The sequence below is a fragment of the Hibiscus syriacus genome, unplaced genomic scaffold (genome assembly GCF_006381635.1).
Source record: "Hibiscus syriacus cultivar Baekdansim isolate YM2019G1 unplaced genomic scaffold, ASM638163v2 tig00117012_pilon, whole genome shotgun sequence".
NCBI lineage: Eukaryota > Viridiplantae > Streptophyta > Magnoliopsida > Malvales > Malvaceae > Hibiscus > Hibiscus syriacus.
The window spans coordinates 1,642,419-1,664,693 of record NW_024063524.1 but is presented as its reverse complement, the minus strand read 5'-3'; the positions used below and the strand labels follow the sequence as shown (position 1 = coordinate 1,664,693).

Genomic DNA, 22,275 nt, shown 5'->3' with positions numbered 1-22,275 from the left:
ACCCTAGGGTATCATAACCCTAGGGCCACGCGGCGCCGCCTCTGCCAGATATCTCGTCCAGCCGCTGCCGACATTCCACCGCTGCCACGGCTCCTTGACGAAGCCTCCAGAAGGTCTACAACGATAGTCCATGACAACTGCTATATGGTGAGTCACCACATAGTTTGGTGATTCACCGAGATATCATCTTATTACTCGGTCCGAGGCTAGTATCGGGATGACTACAAAGCCACATCACACCTGCAAATAGAAAAAGAACAGAGGGCAACGAAAAAAATCCAGAGACCAACTCACAACAACCAACAACCAACTGAGAAGAGAGAAGGAATATCTTACCTTGCCGGAGAACCCCAAACGTTGCCTGAGAAACTAAAATACCGAAGGTATTTCCTTAGATCTAGGAAAATCCATAGCTTTTTAGGATAAAAGAAGGTTGGAATCGAGTTTAGCATACTCGGATCTAGTGTTTGGGAAATTTTGGTATTTTTCGGCCACCGATGACGGTGATTGACGGTAAGGTTGGCGGCGGCAGACGCTGCCGACCGATGACCAGTTTCCCTCCAGTGAGGGAAGCTAGAGAGAAGCCAGAGAATTTTTCATTCTCTCAGTTAGATAGAGAAGGTGAAAGATGAAAATGAAAAAAAATGCCCTTAAGGCCGTATAGTTTAGGGTTTAAATACCCCTCCCCGAATGATGTCGTTTTGGGGAGGGGTCTGTGTGTAATTTTTTAAAGGTCAAACCCCGTCCGCAGTCCCTTAGTTTTGTAATTTTACATTATAGTCATTGGAATCAAATTTATAATCATTTTAATTCGGCCTCTTAATTTGTTTATTTCATAATTTAGTCATTAACTTACTTATATATAATTTTGGGGAAAATAACTGAAAAGACTATTATAATTTTGTTAAATAATATTTTAGTTCCGAAAGCATGTTTTAATTTATTTTAATTTGATATTCGAATCTGATATAATTTTAATTTAGTCACTAAATTAATTAATGGGTAAAATAACATGTTTAGCCACTATAATATTAAATAATTAATCACTAATTAGATATTTAATTTTAATATGTTATAATTTAGTCATTAATTTTAAATATTTTCATTTATTTTTAATTACAACTTTTATTTCTTTTTATATTTTAAATATATAATTTTAATTTTATTTATTTTAGTCACCATTTAGTTATATTTTAATTTTATATGTTTATTTTCAATATATTTAATTATTATTATTATTATTATAAATATATATATAATAAATATAACTTTTTTTTTATTTTTTTATTTAAAATCCTATTCATAAATTTAATTTTATAAATTACTTTTAAAAAAATAATTTATATATATTTATTTTTCAATATTAAGAAAGGACAATCTTAAAGCAACTGGATGTCCATTTTCTGATATTTTTAAATAAATAAATATCTTACTTTTATAAATTATATCTATTTTTTTAGATAAATGTTTTAATATTTATTTATTTTTTAATATTAAGAAAAGAACTGTCTTAAAACACCTAGAAGCCCTTTTCTGATATTTCTAAATAAATAAATATCTTATTTATATATATAAATTAAAAGATTTTCTTAAAATTATAAATTTGAAATAACAAGATTATAAATTAAATATATCTTTGAATTCTTAAATTTCCAATAATAGAGACAATTTATAATTAATGAGTACCAATTTTGGGGCGTTATAGGGGTGCTAATCCTTCCCTAAACGTAACCGACCACGAATCCTTTTTTTTATTATTATTAAATTTTTTTTGGTTATACGCAGATCAGTTTATCTATTAAATTATGTTTTCTTAAAAACTATTTTAAAATATTATTTTTTAGGTATTTGACATACCTAACCCAAAAAGGTCAATGGCGACTCCTAAAATGTTTTTAAATCAAAATTATTTATTTATTCATTTTTATTTTTTCCGCCAAGTAAAAATTTCGTGCCCGGAAAAAAAACCGGTTACGACAACAGGTAATTGGTTCATACGTTTTCTGCATCTGCTCCATGTTTTATAATGTGAGATGCCATTAGTTTGGATTGTTTTTTTTTATTTCCTCTTCTCCAAACTGTGCTAAAGTTCAATGGGCTTCTTGAATTTTGGTATTCCATAATTTTTTTGTCAGTATTTTTCCTTTGTGAGACTAAAGGACTTCTGGATCAGTCACATGCTCTCACAAAGCGTGAGATGCCTATCACTGAATTGCATATCGTTTTGATAATTTAAAGTGAAGGGGATGTCGGCAAACCGAAGGCTTATTTTGGAATCCGATAGTGCGGTGGCAATGGATTGAATAAAAAATTCAGCTAGTTCCACCCTGATGTTCTTATCCTTAGTCAAAGATATTGCAGAGGTTGTGGTAGATAAAGGTGTCATTGTGCGGCATGTGGAGAGAGCAGTTAATTGGGAAACGGATCAATTCGCCAAATTAGGGATTGGTTAAGTGGAGGGGATTTATTTTTGTTGTTGTTTAGTTCCTAGGGAATATTTGACAGTTTAGGTCATTGTATAAGTTTGTTCCAGGCTGAGTCATATAAGGAGGTTGTTTTCTGTAGGGTAATTATTTAGGTTTAATTGTAGTGCATCTTTGCATAGTGTTGAGAACTGCCAAGGGTTCTTGGTGGTATTGTGATCTTTTTGTACCTGTGTATTATGCAATAAAATTTCTTAGGCACTCTTTTCCTCATTCCAATGTTCGTCAACACTTCGATGCTTGACGGATATGAAGGAGTTTTTTAATGAGGCATTCCTTATTATAAAAATAATAATTTAAAGTGACATTTAATCTCCTTTATCATACTTTACCTAGTTTATGGACATAGAGCTTTTGAAATAAAGGGGCTTATTTGTGACTTTTTCATTTTTGTGAGGTTCTTGCAGGAATGGCATACAGTACTTAAATGAAGATGCATATAGCCTGCTGTCATTTTCTCTCAACTCGGAAGTGATTAAGGAGGTTCTTGACATTATAGAAGTATTGTCTGGCCAAAGTAGTTGCAAATCTAAGGTTGCTGCATCCGGTGCTCTTAGTTCCATTTTAAATATTCTTGACTTGAAGATCAGAGTTCCGGGTGCGAGTAATTAAAATTTTGCACAATCTGTCCTCAAGCTACGACATTTGTTCCAATTTAGCATCTTTGGAATGCATCCCAAAGTTTGTCCCGTTCCTAGAAGACGCTACTCTTGCAAGGCACTGCATAGTAGTGTTGAGAAATTTGTGCAATAACCAAAAGGCCCGGCTTCCTATTACTGAAACTCAGGGATGCATTACTTCTATTGCCATGTTAATTGAGACCGGTAGTCATGAGGACCAAGAACATGTACTGGCTATTCTCCTCACATTGTGCTCTCAACGTGTTGAATATTGGCAATTAGTGATGGATCAATGTGATTTATTCCCTTCCCTTTTCGATGTTTCTGTTAATGGGAGTGATAAAGGAAAGGCAAGTGCGATGGAATTGCTGTGGCTGCTTAGAGATACCAACCATGGTGATGTTCAATCTGATGATGTCACATCCAAAGATGCTAACAACCACTCTAAAGACAAGAAGTCTCATAAGTCATTGTTCGGACTGAAACTGCCGATGTTCTCAAGATCTAGTGCACATAGAAGGAAGAAATGAAACTGGGATTTTCTGCTCTCTTTTCACATTCGGGTTAGTAATCTCCCTGGCAAGATTCTTTCCCCTTCCATGGGATGGATTTGCTTAACGGAATTTGGGAACATACCATCACAATATTACTAAACGTAGTTAGTTAGTGATTTTGTCTGGCTCCTACACTAATTTTCATTATCTAGTTTCTTAGGTTTGATTATTATTATTTGAATGATGGAATCTTATATCATTTTCTGATTGTATAATTCTTCAGAATGTACAGTTTTTGGCTAGTGTTGGATTTTTCCTTGTATCTTATTTCCCTTGGACCAACACAAATCTAGTGTTCTAGTTATCTTCTTGCTTTTAATATTGATGATCAGATTTCAGGTCATCCATATAACTTAATCATGATGGTAGAACATTCTACATGTTCGGTTGTTTAAGTGCATTAGCTGTGTTTAGTGGTGTTAAGTATGCATTTGTTAAACTTGTGTTAGTGCCTTAATTTTAGGAAATAATTTACTTTCCTTGAACCATGTTCGTTTGTTTTTGGCCATGGCAAAGATAGATGTTTGTTATGTTGTTTTAATATGGCTAATTTAGTGGTAGTTAAGTCACGCTTTCATGGTGTTGGCGATGGCTAAATTAGTGGACCATGATCAAAACTCTAGGTATTTTTATGTTTTATTCTAGTGATTGCATTTAGGGGTGTAAACGAGCCGAGTCGAGTTCGAGTATTGCTGAGCTCAACTCGAACTCGAAAACTTTAAACGTAGGCTCGACTCGAAAACTCGCGAGCTAAAACTTATGAAGCTCAGCTCGAACTCGAAATATATTATTGAAACTCGACTCGAACTCGAAAAGGCTCGAACTCAAAAAAAAAAACAGGAGCTCGATTGAAGCTCGAGACTCGATCTCGATTGAAGCTCGAGAATCGATCTCGATTGAAGCTCGATTTTGAGCTCAATTCAAGCTCGATTCAAGCTCGAACTCGGTTCAAGCTCGAACTCAAACTCGAATTTAAACCTACAAAATCTTATATTGCATTTAAAAATATAAATAATTTTCCCTTTAATCAACCATCACCAATACATTATAATATAAATGTATGAACTATAAAAATCTAAAAAAATAAAAATACAATTACAAGAATTTAGGATAATTAATATAAGATTTGAAGTTTTTAAAACTTCAAATATATTGAAAGTTTACAAAATATGACAACACATCTAAATTTATAAAAAGATGAAAAATATGACAACATATCCAAATTTATATAAGATGACACTATTTTTCTTACAAAAGATAACAATATCATGATAGCTGCATGTTTACTTAAAAAAATAATACAAAAAATGATATCAACCAGTTAAGCTTACTTACAAAAGATGGAAGCAACATGTCAAGTTTACTTACAAAAGATTGCAACATGTCAAATTAAGTTCCCACTGACAGTAGTATGTACCTAGTGCTCTGATTATAGTTTTACTCACATATTTTCTTATTATCACAAATTGTTTTGACTTAAAAATCTCAAAAGGGAAAAACTAAAAACAATTATGTTTCTTACTTTAAAAGATACTTGAAATCCTGCTTTCGTAGAACACGCAAATCATCACAAAGAGCTTTGACCTGTCAAGACACTAGCAAATTAAGTGACGACAAGTTTTAAGGCAGGTAAGACTAGAAATATTGAAAAGATAATCACCTCTTATGAGGTAGAACTGTGATCCTTAATAGGCAATGAAGTTGGATCCTCAAAGGTTATGGTAGTAACCAAACCAAGGATTTCAAGAGGAGAATCAGACCAAATGAAGTCAGTAGAAGTAGACACCTTCTTCGAGATTGTCTCCCCATCTTCATACTTGTGGTCGGCATGTAGTTAGAAACAAAGTAAACACTTGAAAATATTTACCAAAATATGAACAAAGTAGTTACATTGTTGTATGATAAATGGAAAACTTACCCATCACGATGTCTATTTTGTTTACTTACCCTAAGTACATCAATCACCTACATCAAACACGTGCAGAAAGAAAAAAAGATGAGAATAGATACAATCAATGGGGTAAAGGAGAGAGTTTGAAACATAAAATGAAATAAAAACCTACTTTTGTGTTTTTATTGATCCCTAAAACAGATGCTTGAAGTCAAAAAAATATGGACAATCTTTGCAGGGGCTTTATACCTTAGCCCCAAAACATAAATCTCAGCTGATGCTGAACGACTAGCAACAGGTTTATCAACTTCAACCTTCTCAAACAATTACAAACCAAAAACGTGTCAAATTAAAAAAATAACTTTACAGAGAGTCTCTACGGTTCTGTTTATTGTTTATCACCTGTTTGAGACAATAGAGAACGGAACTGTAATCTTGAGACCCAAATATGAATCAAGTTCAGACTTCACATGCAGTACAGATGTTTCTCCACTAAAAACGTCTTGCAAAAGCTCATACAAACCACTAGATGTAACATCACCTCCATGAACATCCATAGATAAAATACTTGTTTTTGTTCTCCGATGATGCAAGGGGATGGGAAAAGAAGGAAGATAAAAGCAACCAAGAAACAAGAATCGATCATCAGCTATCATCAAGAGAAAAACCAGAAAACACACATCAAAGGAAACGAAAGACATAGAACCAAAAAAATAGTGACCAACCAGGAAAAACTAGAAACTACAAGCCATCAGGAACAACCAAGCAACAAGGTAAAAAACATGAAAAATCAACAGGAATAATCCATTGTCAACCAAACCCACCATCGAGCAAAATAGAAAACTTACTTTTCTAACCCATAACCTATCGTCGCCTTCGCTAGGATCCATGATCTCATCTAATGGAAGGTAAACCCTTTATCTTTTATGGTTTTCCAGTCGTGCATGTGGGATTTAAATCGCGGGTTTTAGGGATTTGAGGGGTTTTTTAGGTTAGCTGTTGGGGTTTGTGGGGAGAGGAGAGGTTCAATAAGTTTGGGTTTCTTGCCTAGGCCAGTGAGGAAAGAGTGGTCCGGGCGTTAGGGCTTTTCATCGGAGCTCGTTGGGACGACGAAGGCCGCGGTGTTGTGGTCTGGCAGGGCTACGGGGTGGTGAATCTGGGTATTTACGAGGGTATTATGGGTTTAAGTTTAAGGTTTTGGGGATGTTTTTTTATAAAGGTTGTCACCGGAATCTGTTTAGGTGAAGTTTAAGCTCCACATCGGAGCACTAGGCGGCTAAAGCCACGGAGGTTGTGGGTCTCTGTTAGGGTTGAGCGAGGAAAATGATAGAAGGTAGGGAGATGAGAGAGCGGCGGGTTGTGTCTCATTGAGGAGAGATGAGGAAATGATTTAGGTTAAGCGTTTCACCCTAAGTTTCCTATATATTCCAACGACCAAAACGACGTAACTTTAAGTAGTACCAAAACGACAGCGCTTTGAGGACTAGGGGTAGCCCGTGTTTTAGAAATGAAGCATTAGCATTTTAGGACCTGTTATATTTGTAATCTTCTAATTTCGTCATTAATCAAGGTTTACGTTTTTATGATTCGGGGTTGTTAATTTATTTTTATTTTATGTTTTGATCACCGTTTATTTTGATAATGGACCTATTGATTGATTTGACCAAGTGTGATTTATTAGTTTATTTACATATAAACCCTGGTTAATTTCATTAATTTCATTTTGCATAATTTGTATGTTACCTTCATATGCATAACTTAACCCCTATCACATAATCATATTAAGGGTTTAGGGTTTAAGATTTATGGTTTATGGTTTAGAGTATAGGGTTTAGGGTGTAATCTAACATGTGCTTAATTAAATGGGCTTTTATTTTTCTTTTAGTAATATACATTGTAACAATTGGACTTGGGTTGGTTTATTAAAAAAAATTAAAATTTGAGGGTAGTTGTATTATAGAATTTTAATATATTTTTAAAATTTTATAATTATCAATAATGTATTTTTAATAAATTTTTTATAATGTAATTTAAAAAATATAAAATTATAATATAACATTTTTTCAAGCTGCTCACGAGCTTTTCGAGTCGAATATCTAGTAGCTCGTTTCGGCTTGTTAAGAACTCGAGTCGGGCTCGAGCTCGAGTCGAGTCCATTCGATCCGAGTATTTATCAAGCCTTGATCGAGTTGATCTGAGTAGCTCGCTATCTGTCTCGTCTCATTTACAATCCTAATTGCATTGATTCTATTCACAAACGTTTTGCCTTCTTAAATTTTACTTTTGTTGTAGCACTGATTGATTCTATTCACCAACTGCCCCAAAAACATGTTCGCATACCGAAGCTTCTCTATTCTTTCACATCTAATCCTGGTTTTCTTAAAGAAGCACTAAGAGGTTCTTTCTATTTGTGGCATAGGTTTTTAACTTCGTAAGCAAGTTAAAGAAACCGTCACATGTCTCGTTTCATTTTCTTTATACCTTCTTTTTAAATAACAATTAGAGACATGTAGCGGTTTTTTTAGCTTCGATTTTTTCTTCGAAAATGGTGGACAAGTTTTGGATCAATGGTAGGTTACTTCAATGAGTTGGCATTGGGGAATGGGGACAATAGGAAATGGTCAGGTTATTGAAGACTAGGGAGCCTTCATATTGATGGCCAAATCCTGTTGAGACATACCAATATGAAGTTGGTGAAAGACCTTCAACACCCCCCTTACCCTACCCTAATACCATAGGGTGTATTTGGTTCACGGAATGTAAAATTACCAGTGGAAATGTAAGATTACTAGGAATAGAATTACTGAGAATGTTGTATTTTGTGTTTGGTTGTTTTAGCAGTAATGTAAGATTACTGTGTTTGGTTAAAGGAATAAAAGATTAGTATAATGTATATTTGACTAAATTGTCCTTATTATATATTTATTTTTAACAAGTTGAAAAATATTTATATATTTTCTTTAAAAATTTAAATTCATAAAATTTATATATATATATTTTTACAAAATTGACAGTATAAAAAGGTTTAATGAAATGATAAAATTTTATTTTAACTCCTGAACTTCATATAAAATTTTAATTATAGATTTTTTTGTAAATCTAAAATAGTTTAAGGATAAATTCGTAATTTAACCTTCGTATAATTTTTATTATTCAATGACAGAAGAATGATATTTTTGAAAAAACATTAAGGGCATTTTAACACAAAACGTCGGTAATCCAACAATACCTAAGGAAATAGAAGTAATGACATTCCCGGTAATATACCCCAAAAAATCTACTATTGGTAATAAAACATTATCAGGAATTTGATTCCCGGCTAACCAAACATGGGAATGTGGATTATATTCCCATGGGAATCTCACATTCCATGATCCAAACATCCCCTAATTGGTAATCTCATATTGTTCTTCAGTTCTTGCACTCCATTATAAGTATGATCGTGCAGCTCAATAACGATTACTGGAACAAACCCGTTACAAGGTATTTGGTCCTTTATATTGTATTACATTACGAATTGATGTTAGTTGTTTTAGAGGGTAGTAAATAAGGGAGATGGTTGGTGGGAATTGTTTTTATTTTGCCCTACTTCAGCACACATTGTCGGTGGGTCACTCATATAATCCAGTCAGTGTATCCATGCATATATTCTTTGCCTGGAGAAACAGATATATATCCTTACCCTAAACCTTATCCTCATCAATGAGCTTCAAGCTATATAGGAAGAAAAACACTCGCACATGCATATATACATATACCTGTAAAGTACTTGTATTTAACAGGTTGGTCCCTGAATCACTCACAGGATATGGCAGTCTATCTTGTTTTGCAATCTGCTCTTCATCCAGATTGCCTCGAGCATTAAGCAAACATGGAGATTCATTTTTTATTAAACATGATGGATTGAATTTTTACTCATTCCCCTAACCGACCATGTAATCGAATAATGTAAAAAAACAAAAACAATGTCATTAATTTAATATCAGTAACTAATAATGATACCAATTTAGATGTGCTAATAAAGATATAGAAGTACCGGACTGAATTATGTTATATTATAATCGTCAGATTAAATCTCAAATTTTAACATGATAAAGGGACTTTAATTAAAAGTTTCATCAAGCAACTTGAGTTTTAGAGCTAAAGGCAGTATGACGTTGAAACCACACCAAATCTAAGCTTTTTCTTGTCTTTTTAATCTGCTTCTGAAAGGCTCGAAATATCACTATTGATTTGAGTGAGTTACACCAAATCTTGAAAAGACTGTGACATCAACCAGAACCAAACCTGGTACCCCGTTTTCAACCTCGCCGTTTTCTGTAATAAACGGACATTCCGACATGGCGGTTATGTCATTGGGGTCCCATAGCCACAAGCTCTTGTTAGTGGCTTACATTCATTATAATATTCATCTTCTATGCAAAAGCCCTTTTCTTTATAAATTCATCATCAGCTCTTCACCTCACTATCAACTAGAGAGAAATAAATAAAGAAATCCCATTTCTCCTCCCTATAAATTGACCAGAGATGTTACATGGTGTGCACTCCATGGAAAACTGTGTTCATAATGGGATGGACATTACAGAACTTGAGAGACAACAGGCAAGGTTGAAATTGCAGCAAAACCATGTGGTCCAAAATGACAATCCTACTGAGTTATGTCCAAATCCAGTGCCTCAGTTTCAGGGTTCCAATGGAGGGTTTCATCAGGGTAGTGATGATTTTAACAATTTTATGAACTATTCAGCATCAGGACCGGATTTTGGTGACTGTATAACAATGGAGTCTCCAACTGGAAGAAAGAGCTTCAACAAGAGAAAAACAGAGGTTTGGCACTATGTATTAACCGTAAATTTGTTCATTTTGAGACTTTTTCTTCTTGTTGTTGGATCAAAGACAAATCTATTCAGTTTTTGCTATGCAGACTGTTGTAGATGATAAATGTAAAGACAAGAGGATCAAAGGAGAGATGGAAATGGAATCCGAGTCCAAAACGAAATGCAGTACGGATGTTTCAAGAGACTCTTCAATGGAGAATTCGAAGGCTCAGCAGAAGCCAGATTACATTCATGTAAGGGCACGTAGGGGCCAGGCTACTGATATTCACAGTTTGGCAGAAAGAGTATGGGGTTTTTTGTTTTAGAATTTTGGGTTTTTATTTTCAACTAAAATCAACCTTTTGTATGTTACAGGCAAGAAGGGAAAAGATCAGTAAGAAGATGAAATGCTTGCAAGATTTAGTCCCAGGTTGTAATAACATCACTGGAAAGGGTGGAATGCTTGATGAAATAATCAACTATGTTCAATCTCTGCATAAACAAGTTGAGGTAGTCAGATAAGACATATGGTCAATGTTGTTAGCCTTTGAACATTTTTATTAGGACAAAAGCTCTCTGTCTTAACTTATGACGTTCATGCAGTTCTTGTCTATGAAACTTGCTGCTCTAAATCCAACAGTAGAATTCAATGTCGAACACCTACAGATGAAAGCGGTAAGAAAAAAACAGGCTCCCCTAATTGTTCTTTTGTCACTGATCATTGGAGGAAAAGTGGATTAAAAAAACATGCAACTTCTTGTATGACTGACTTGTGGTTTAAATAATGGTGCAATGAATCAGTTTGCTGCTTATGTCGCCAAATTTCCAGCAGCCATTACATCACTGGAAACGGCTGGTTTGGCCTTTCTTCAGTTGAAAAAGGAAGCTGTAATTTGCATGTTGGATGCAACAATGAACCCTCCCCGAACGGTCACAGAAGGAATGAATGCAAGTACTTCTTTATCTATCCCAGAACAAGCTCTTGGCTCATCCTGCATCACTGTAATTTATTCGTACTCATTCTCATGCATGAATTTATGGTTCTGTTGACGTCTTAATTGTGTCAAAATCATATATATTGCAGCAACTACAACCATTCTCAACTTGGAACACTGATCCTCTAGGCCCTCAAAGTGTGCACAATTTGGGGTCTTCTTAAGAGTGATCAAACAATTTTGGTCATGTTAAGTATAGCTGAGGCTCGGGTTCTTGATGTTAGTAGTTGTGGTAGTTAGTTTGTTGCTTAATGTTGTTAGTGTAGTTACAGTAGTTAGCTTAACTACTTCGCATTGTAAGTTGTATATAACAGCAGGTGATGAGCTCGTGTATGTACATTTTGAATGTATTACTTGAAGTTTACAAAGCAGTTGATTTCTCAACATGGTATCAATCGCCAAATATTATGGTGACCTTTCTTGTTCTTTTGCTGCTTGATCATGTTGTTTGGTGAAGTTCTTTCATCCTCCAGCAAAATCAAGATGTTTACAAACAAAAAGATTAATGTGGTGCTCGATGAAATGAATTTTCTGTTATGGAAACAGCAAGTGTTACTTACTGTGCACAGTCATCGTCTTGAACGATTGCTTACTGGTGCATTAAAGCCTCCACCTGAGTTGGTTGATGATGAAAATGGTGCAATGATTCCGAATGAAGATTATGAAGATTTTGTGGCACAAGACAGTTCCTTGGCTTCCTAGTTGCTGTCCACTATTAGCAATCATCTACTGTCTCAATTTGTTGGAGCTGAGACTACCTCTGCAGTCTGGAACACCGTGTTGCAATTCTTTGCTACCAGATCTCGACAGCAGTTATGAACCTACACTGCAAGCTACAATCCCTCAAGAAAGGTTAAGATAGTATGCGGGTGTATTTGTCTCGTGTTAAAGAAACGTGCGATGCCTTGGCATCTTGTGGCAGTACCATTCCCACGGTTGGTCGGATAGCAAGCATTTTAAAAGGGTTACCTCAAGAGTATCAACCCTTCATGGAAGTGATTACTACGAATGGAGAGTATGCACGAATGGCTGAGATGCAGTTAGCAGGATTTGCTGCTCAAGAAGAGGTAATCTTGGCAGGTGCGAATGTTGCTCGAGGGTTTGAATAAGCTAAGGATGGTTCACACTCATACTCACAGTATCATCGATCTTGTCAGCCAACGCATTCTGGTGCGAGATTTGGAAGGTCTAGTTGTGGATGAGGAAGATCACGGGTTCAATGTCAGTTGTATGGGAAGCCATGTCATCTCGTTGACCGGTGTTGGCATCGGTATTATGAGAATTTCCACATTGTAACTTCTAACACTGGTCAGTCTCCACTGCGAGTGCTAACAATGTCTCGTATGACAATATTGGTTGTGAGTGTTGTTTGAATAACTCGTGATCTCAGTCGGGGACAGAGGGTGTTTCTCGTGATCATGTGCCTTCTGGACCAGCTCAAGATGAGTGGGTGGTAGATTCAGGTGCCACGCATCATGTGACACCAAAGTCAGGTAATATTGCTCGTCGGGTAGAACGTGGTGGCCCATGTAAGCTTATGGTCAGTGATGGCCTTTCTTTACATGTTAATATGGTTGGTAATGTTACCCTAGAAACTTCAACTAGACCATTGTTGCTAAATGGTCTGTTTTATGTGCCTAGAATAACACAAAATCTACTCTCGGTGTCCAAGTTTGCTAGGGACAATGGAGTGTATTTTGAGTTCCATGCTGATGGGTGTTGTGTTCGTGACATTACTACCAAGGAAGTTTTACTGCGTGGACGAGTTGAGGGTGGTCTGTATGTTTTCTCTGGAGGCTCAGTTTCAAGTGCTTGAACAAGTGCTGCTTCTCATTCAATTGTTGCTGCAAACAATTTCAGTCTTTGACATTGTCGATTAGGACATGCAACGTATAACAAAGTTGCAAATGCTTGTAAAACAATTGATGTAATGCTTTCAAAGGATATGAATAACATGTGTGAAGCTTGTTGCATTGGTAAAAGTCATAAACTGCCTTTTTTGACTCTATTACTGTCTACAATGAACCGTTTCAGCTTGTGTTTGGGACCAACTCATGTAACATCTAATGGTTATCGGTATTACCTATCATTTGTGGATGTATATTCGAGGCACTATTTTGTATATTTTCTAACAGATAAATCACAAGTTGTGGTTGTGTTTAAACAATTCCAGAAGATGGTGTTGAACCAGTTTGGTGTGTCTATCAAAGATGTTCAAAGCAATTGGGGTGGTGAGTACATGAGTCTTTTTCTGTTCAAAGCTTGTGTTCATCGAGTAGCATGCCCCTGAACAGAATGGAGTAGTTGAGAGGAAACACATGCATATTATGGAGTTGGCTTTAGTGCTCTTGGCTCAAGTTGTAATGCCTCTGAGTTTATGGTATTATGCTACAGTTACTGTTGTTTACATCATCAATCGATTGCCAACAAAGGTTTTAGATGGTGTATCTCCTCTTGAGAAGTTGTGGGGAAAGAAACCCGAATATGAATCAATGAGGGTATTTGGATGTAAGTGTTATCCGCATTTAAGATTATTTCAGAGGCACAAGCTTGAATTCAGGTCTCAATCATGCACATTCTTAGGGTACAACCCACAACATAAGGGATATATGTGTCTTGCTACAGATAGGAGGGTTTATATATCGAGACATATGGTTTTTGATGAGGCAATTTGTCCATTTATGAGTTCTGGTACCTCTCATGTTTCAACTGGTATTACAAGCTCTAAATCAAGCTCTCTTGAGCTTGTTATAGATGTTAGCAAATTATAAACTGGTGGTGTTGTTGTGGGTGTCGAACCAATACCTATCAGTTTGAGGGAGAGTTCAAATCATGTAGATATGGCAAACATAGCTGAGGATGAGATCTCGAGTGTAAATGTTGAAAGTAATAAACATAATGCACTTGATGTCCAACATAATGATAGTAATGTTCAACAAGCTAATGAAGACTTAGGTGTTCATGATAGTATGGATTCAGAAGCAGGAAATGATGTTGCGACTATAATAAATCGTCACCCCATGCTCACGAGAAGCAAGTGTGGTGTTTTCAAGCCCAAAGTGTATTCTGTCACCTATGACACGATGGAGCATGTCAATGTGCATAAGGCTCTGCAGTCACCACATTTGAAAAATGTTATACTTGCTAAGCTTGAAGCATTGCAGGCGAATGGTACATGGTCACTTGTCTCGCTGCCTAAAGGAAGGCCAGTAGTGGGTTGCAAGTGGTTATTCAAAGTGAAAAAGAATCCAGATGGATCCATTAGTCGATAAAAAGAACGGCTTGTAGCACGAGGGTATTCTCAGGTTCCAAGGGTTGACTTCAATGAAACTTTCAGTCCAGTAGTGAAGTTTGCTACACTTAATGTGATATTATCCTTGGCTATAACAAGGGGCTGGCAGTTGTGTCAGATTGATATTAACAATGCCTTCTTGTATGGAGACTTGCATGAAGATTCTTAATGCAGCAGCCACTGGGTTCGAGCAAAGGGCTCCTGATGGTACTTTGTTAGTGTAAGCTTCAGAAGGCTTTGTATGGCTTGAAATAGGTACCACGCTGTTGGCATACAAAACTAAAGCATTGTCTGATGCAAATAGGGTTCAAAGAATCCAAAACAAACATTTCTTTGTTTATACGTTGCATTCAAGGGATGTATGTGTATATACTAGTATATGTTGATGACATAGTGATCACAAGCGAATCAAATGCTCAGATTGAAGAAGTGGTGAAGTTGTTGAGTGGTGAATTTGCTTTAAAGGATCTTGGAGAACTTAGTTACTTTCTTGGTATTGAGGTTAAAAGATGTGGAGAGACATTAATTCTTAGTCAACGCAAGTTTCTGTTGGAATTACTGATGAAGTCTAAGATGCATAATGCAGGAGCTGTATCCACTCCTATTCTGGTAACGTCGAGGCTTGCACAGGATGATGGTGAACTTCTTTCTAATGCGTATGAGTATCGCAGTATTGTAGGTGCACTACTTTATGCTTACCACACACGTCCAGACATCGCATTTAGTGCGCACAATACATGCATGCACCAAGACATGAGTACTTTGTAACTATTAAGCAAATTCTATGATATTTGGTAGGAACACTTAACCATGGTCTGGTTATAGCACCAGCAGTGGCAAGAATACATGTTGTAGCCTTTGTTGATGCTAAATAGGGTGGCAATACAGATGACCGAAAATCCATCACAGGAAATTGCATCTTTGTTGGCAAGAATCTAGTTATGTGGAGTTCGAAAAAACAAAAGTCAGTGTCTCAATCCACCATGGAAGCTAAGTACAGGAGTGTTGCAGATGCTACTGCTGAAACAACATGGGTGAGTGCACTGCTTATAGATATGAGAGTGCAGCATTTGAAGATTCCTGTGGTTTGGTGTGACAACAATAGTACAATAGCCATAACTGCGAATCCAGTGTACCATGCTAAAATAAAGCACGTAGAGCTGGATGTGCATTTTGTTCGAGAGAAAGTTGCAGCCAAGCTTGTTTTGGTGAATTATGTTCCTTCTAGTCATCAAGTGGTTGATGGCTTGACTAAGTCCTTGTCAACAACACAGTTTGAGCTTTTTCGTGCAAAGCTTAATGTTCAATCGTTTCTTGGGGAAAGAAAAAAAGTAGGGAGAATGTTAAGTATAGCTGAGGCTCGGGTTCTTGATGTTAGTTAGTAGTTATGGTAGTTAGTTTGTTGCTTAATGTTGTTAGTGTAGTTACAGTAGTTAGCTTAACTATAGCATTGTAAGCTGTATATAACAGCAGGTGATGAGCTCGTGTATGTACATTTTGAATGTATTCCTTGAAGTTTACAAAGCAGTTGATTTCTCAACAGGTCCCAACATCTAGAGGTGCATATATTCATTTTTTGAAGTTTTACGTATTCCTTTAAGGTCATGGACGATTTCCGTACTGGAATCCGGATATGTATTGGAAATGGTTATCGGAAAAGGGTATCGAGTAAAGAGTCTAAGCAAACATTTGTCCGTCCATTCTCTCCCAGCTAAGATTTGTTGTTTACTGGTTTTTTTCTGCAGATAATATTCCTGGAATCATATCAGACGTCAAGATCCTCTTACAAGATTTATGTCAAAGATTCCTGAAATCCTACAAGTATCAAATATGGAGATTTTATTTCCGTATGTTTTTACTATGATTCCAACAAATTATTAAATTAATATATTCTTGTTATTGTGTAGTCCAATTATTATAATGAAATGGCATCCATATCATTAATCACAAAGAATTTCCATATATACACTATAACGACTAGAGATTTGTTTGCCCATATATATATATGATGTGAAAATGATTCTTGTTGTGTGGAGGACCAGAATAAGAGTGGCATAAAAAAGCTGACAGTGATAGAAAATGAGATATGGTTGAAAGCTTTATATCAGTGTGGGTGGCCGTGGGGGGAAATTGGCTCATTACGGCACCCGGGCAAAACTTTTGGCCCATTAGAGCATCCAAACATTTAATTTGGGATCTATGGTAAATTGATCAGTCCTCATAGAACTCGTCACACCGGAATATAATTTTTAATGGGCCGTGTCAGGAGGGCCCTACATCCTGATTAAAAAAAATTCTTGAGGGACTTGTCACACCGGCGTAACGAGTCCTAATAAAAAATTTTTTTTATTTGTAATATTTTAAAAGAAATTAAAATAATATTTTATTGCCATAGAACTTGTCACGCCGGTGTGTTGAGTTCCAACGGGTATAATTTTCAATTTTTTGACCGTTGAATTGATCGTTGTTAAACAATCGAATTTTTTTTTAAATATCAATAGAACTCATCACGTCGGTGTGACGAGTTCCAACGGCTATTTTCAGTTTGAAAAACTAGCCATTGGGTAGAGTAGTATAAATAGAGGTTTGGGTTGGATAAATTTTTAACTTGTAATCAAACATTTTACTGAGAACAAAAACTTTTGTGTTGAAAAATTTGTGTTAAAATGACCTCAAGATAAGAAATGTTACGTCTTGATGAAGTTCATATTTTGTCGATCGAGTTGACAACAGTAAGTTTAATTTGTTTTATTTCATTTTAGTTTTGACAAAAGTATAATATTATAATAATTATTTATGTAATTGTATTAAATAATTTATTTTCAAATTGTAGCGAGAAGAACGAACCATTCGTCATCGAGGAATGAAGAATGAAGAGCCACATCAGCGGATGGTGATATATCTTTCATAATCCAGATTATATGGAGCGACGTTTCTTCACGGATTTAAGGTGATGTTGTCACTGATATCAGCGTTGATTGAGCGTAGGAGGCCCGAAATGCATACGTTTCATTTACCTTGTGGTGAAGTGACGATAACTTTGGAAGATGTCGCGTATCAACTCGGGTTCCGATTAATGGTATGTCATTGGTGCTTCGCAACACTTATAAGGTAAATAATGTTATTTCAAATTTATTGGGAAATAAGCTCCAATTGATGTCATTGATGGGTTGCTGGTACGAATGACATGGTTGAAAAGAGAATTTAGAGTAGATGAACAATCACGGAGCAAGAGGTGATATATGTAGCTTGAGCATATCTTTTGACGTAGATTGGAGGGATCTTGTTACCGGATAAATTGGGCAATTTGGTGCACACCCAATATCTTCCGGTAATGGAGGATTTCGTTGTATGTCGCCAATATAATTGGGGTTCTGTAATTTTGGTGTTTTTGTATCGTGAACTATGTAAGGTGACCATAGTCGTTAGAGGAAAAAAAGCAGATGTAGCAGGTTGTTTAGTTTTTCTCCAATTATGAGCGTGGTATTGTCTCTCGTTTATGACGCCTATTACATTCGTTCCTATGGAGTTTCCTCTAGCCACAAGGTAAATTCATATATTTAAAGTTTTCATATTTTATTATATTTATTTAAATATTTTGAAAATGATAATAAATAACGTAATTTTTTAGATGGCGACATCGAATAATCGATACAAAGTTGTCGGGTGCAACCAAAGTAGATATTCAGATGAGAATTGATATCGCCGGTAGACATGCGGTAAATTTTTGTATTTTTTGCATTAACTTTCAAATTGTAATATTAATTGTTTAATTATACTAACATAATACTTTTGACAGTTTAATTGGATGCCTTATTATGAGTTGGATATCCAACGGTGTCTACCGCCAATGTTCTTTGAAGGATGGACACATAGTGTGCCATAACACCATTGCTCCATTTCATAATTTTTGAGATCCATACCACCAATAGAGTTTTGCGACAATTTGGGTTTCACCAACCGATAGAAATGTTAATATATAACATTGACAATTTGCATAAAGTAGATACGTGTGGGAACCAAATATTGGCCAAGGAAGCATGCTACATTCATATATGAATGAAAAATAGACATTTACGATTACCTAATTGTTTCGAGGTACAACCCGATGATTTTGATTTCAATGTTTCTCCTACCTCCAAAATTATGAAGCAAATGAGAAACCATACTTGACAACGTCGGGGGGCGGTCCGAGTGGGAAATAATGAAGGGAAAATATGGGAAAAATCATCATCTTCGTCAACATCTTCATCTTATGCTTCCACCAATTATTATTCATCGCAAGAAAGTTATGGTGGATATGGTGCATATCAACCATCGATGGAGAGTCGAGCTGCGTGGGAAAGAAGTGGGTGGGATCAAGTCGGAATATAACCAAATGTATTCTGAATGGATGCCACTAACACATAACGATCACTCTTGGATTTTTTTCCACCAATATCTTCACATAAGAGAATATGACATTCGAATCTAAATATATGTGATCTTGTGTCAATGAGGTCATTTTACATGCGTTCTCTGTATTGAACCTTGTGATTTCCCACAACATCTTCTAGGTATGATACTCGTATCCTCCATTTACAGCCAACATCATGGTGTATACACCTTACGAAATAAGTTTTTTGATCTGTCTCCGCGACATAGAATTGAAGATGAGCTTTGATACAATACTCTTTGATTGCTAGTTGTGCCTCTTTTTTGTTTCAAACTGAGACCCAATGGCCAACTCAGATGACCACTCATTTGAAGAACCCCAGTGGGCAGCACATAACTATGACATATCAAATATTTCAGGATCCGCATATCATTGTAGTTAATTTCATGCATTGCAACTGCATGATGATACCAAGGCAAATCATAATGATTGAATTTAGGTTCAAGGTCTGTCCTTGCCCAAACATTTAGAGCATTTTGTAATCCATGACATCGTGAAACAGCTGCCTCCCATACATCCGCCTCAACATCCAAACCTTGTCCCTCTGAAGCAGCCTCAACAATATCGGACTCATCAACTAATGATGTGTCGTCATCGTCTACCAATGAAACAATGTCTTTATCATCCTCGCTAAATTCATAAAGGCTTTCATCAACCATCCAAAAAGCTTCTCATCACCATAACTTCCATGTGGTTGAGAGGGTCCTACTTATTCTGTTCTTCGAGCTGGTACTGATGACGTCAGAATCTCAGTTGCATTCGTCATTTCCATGTACATCTCCACCATATTATTATCTGATGATTAATGAAGTCCAACCATAGCAGCAACATCGTCATCATCATCAAACTGAATTATTCCATATGTCATTGGATTTAAGGAGATAAGGTGTCGATAACAAAAACATGAAACAAAAGCTCCAAGTTTTCTCTCAATTTTTTGTTTCATTTGGCGATGCGATACATCTACAGGGAACATCATATTGATCGGCCTGTCTGACTTAAACTGTAACACCCATCTCCCGTATACCCTTCCGTATACGAGATGCAAATGTTACATCACTATTATTATTGTTCCTCATTCAAAAACCCATAAAATTTTGTTTCGTTTTATAAAACATTTAATTCACTTATAAAAACATACATTACTTAATTAGACGAATAAAAGAAATGTTCAAACACATCACCATTTTACAACAGTTTAATCCAAATACTATTCAGAGCATTTTTACTAAGACATATTACATGCCAACTAAAATATATCAAAAGTAGACAGGTATGCCATACGCCTACTGATGAGGCAACTCTGGCTTAGATGTCCAATAATCTTCTTACTCAGTTTGTATTCAACCTACGCGTGAAATAAACACACGTTAAGTATTAAATAGTGAGGCAAACACTAATCATACAATGAAATCAATATATATCGTTATTCTTTATCGATCAAATACCAATTCGTTATTTCCATTTATTAACATTTCTTTAAAATGCGCCCATAGTGCCATACGGTCATTCATAAACATATTATGAATTATGTGTTTTGCACATATAGTGTCGAAACGATTATTCATCCACATAGGATAATTCCGTGAAATGCACACTTAGTGCCGAAACGGTTATTCATCCACATAGGATGAATTCCGTGAAATGTACAATTAGTGCTGAAACGATTATTCATCAACATAGGATGAATTCCGTGAAATGCACACTTAATGTCGAAACGGTTATTTATCCATATAGGATGAATTCCGTGAAATGCACACGTAGTACTGATTTGGTAATCACCACATACATTTTAAACAGTCATACATATATGATTAATACATCATATAGTTACACAATTAAATGTACTCACCTGGCTATCTTCGTTACTGTATCCAAAATGCCAAGCTGCTTACTCAGTACTTTGCCTTTGCCCTTCGTTTTGCTTATTTCAGGATTTTGATTTCGATCTACCCAAACATCCATTAAATACATGTACAATATCAATTATTAGTATATTTCCTAACAATTACACTTAAACATTACTCAAAAGAACTTATTATTAACTTTTCTATAACTCTTTTAACATATCTTATAATTTCTGGCTCTTCAGTATCGATACTCATACCAAGGTATAGATACTACCATACTATGGTATCGATACCATTTTTGCATTCTGTTTGAAATGGTATCGATACCTTTCCTTCGGTATCGATAATACTTAGCAAATTCATCCCATTTTACCCTATATCGGTACTATTTTATCAGTACCGAAACATGTGCCCAGAATTTCCAGTTTTCAACCCGATTATCACCCCAAATAGGATCAAATTTTGTTATATTTATACACACAATACAATTAAACTCTTCTTTAACTATCCATACTAACATTCCTTCATTTAGCCTCTTAAAACATCTAACATTTTTCAAAACATTCAATTCTAATAATCACACCACTTTTTCTAATATGTTCTTAATCCTATATAATGCTTCTAATCTCTCATTTACTCTTTGGCAAGTCAAATCTACCAGTAAACATCAATAAACACTAATATACTAACATATCATTACAAAACCCATTTTCTAAAATCTCCAATATTTCCTCCATTTCATAGTTTTAATCTTATTTAATCATTCCTTAAGCTTCTATATCACTTAAGGTTGTAAAAACAACCCACAATGAAAAGGAAAACTGATTAATTGAAGCTCACCTTTGGAGCTATGGAGGAGGCTTTACCCACATGAAAGAAGAAGAAAATGAATTAGCTTTTGTATTTACTTTCCCTTTTCCCTTAGCTTTAATACCATACTAAATAATAAATTTAAATTCATTTTCTTGTAAATGACCAAAATGCCCTCTAAACCATCCATTATTACAATTTAGTTTAAACCACTAATCCAAATCATTCTCATCATTATCATTTTATCCAAATCATTCTCATCATTTATCATTTAATCCAATCATTCTCATCATCTATCATTTAATCGAATAAATCCTCATATTTTTACATCATTTCAATAAAGTCCCTAATTCGATATTTGGGGCATTACAAATATCCCCCTTAAGAAAATTCGTTCTCGAATTTAAAGAAATACCTGAAACGAAGAGATGTGGAAACTGCTTTTTCATATCCTCATCTCTTTCTTAGGTAGCCTCTTCTACCTTATGATTCTGCTAAAGTACTTTAACCAACGAAATCCTCTTGTTA

The 22,275-nt window shown here is 35.5% G+C and overlaps 2 protein-coding genes and 1 pseudogene across 2 annotated transcripts; all 3 read left to right on the top strand.

Annotated features, from left to right (window-relative positions):
* The window catches only part of LOC120195333, a 48,667-nt pseudogene extending 44,361 nt beyond the window's left edge, over nucleotides 1–4,306 (top strand).
* Nucleotides 4,307–9,959: 5,653 nt separating this feature from the next.
* On the top strand, nucleotides 9,960–12,062 carry LOC120195357. Its single transcript, XM_039197412.1, has 9 exons — nucleotides 9,960–10,057; nucleotides 10,089–10,130; nucleotides 10,176–10,375; nucleotides 10,473–10,670; nucleotides 10,741–10,875; nucleotides 10,969–11,040; nucleotides 11,167–11,367; nucleotides 11,490–11,592; nucleotides 11,818–12,062. Exons 2-9 carry the CDS (start codon nucleotides 10,097–10,099, stop codon nucleotides 12,060–12,062), a joined length of 1,188 nt encoding a protein of 395 aa, XP_039053343.1. The 5' UTR covers nucleotides 9,960–10,057; nucleotides 10,089–10,096.
* Nucleotides 12,063–14,200: 2,138 nt separating this feature from the next.
* On the top strand, nucleotides 14,201–14,632 carry LOC120195356 (uncharacterized mitochondrial protein AtMg00820-like). Its single transcript, XM_039197411.1, has one exon. It carries the CDS (start codon nucleotides 14,201–14,203, stop codon nucleotides 14,630–14,632), a length of 432 nt encoding a protein of 143 aa, XP_039053342.1.
* The last annotated feature ends 7,643 nt before the right edge of the window (nucleotides 14,633–22,275 follow it).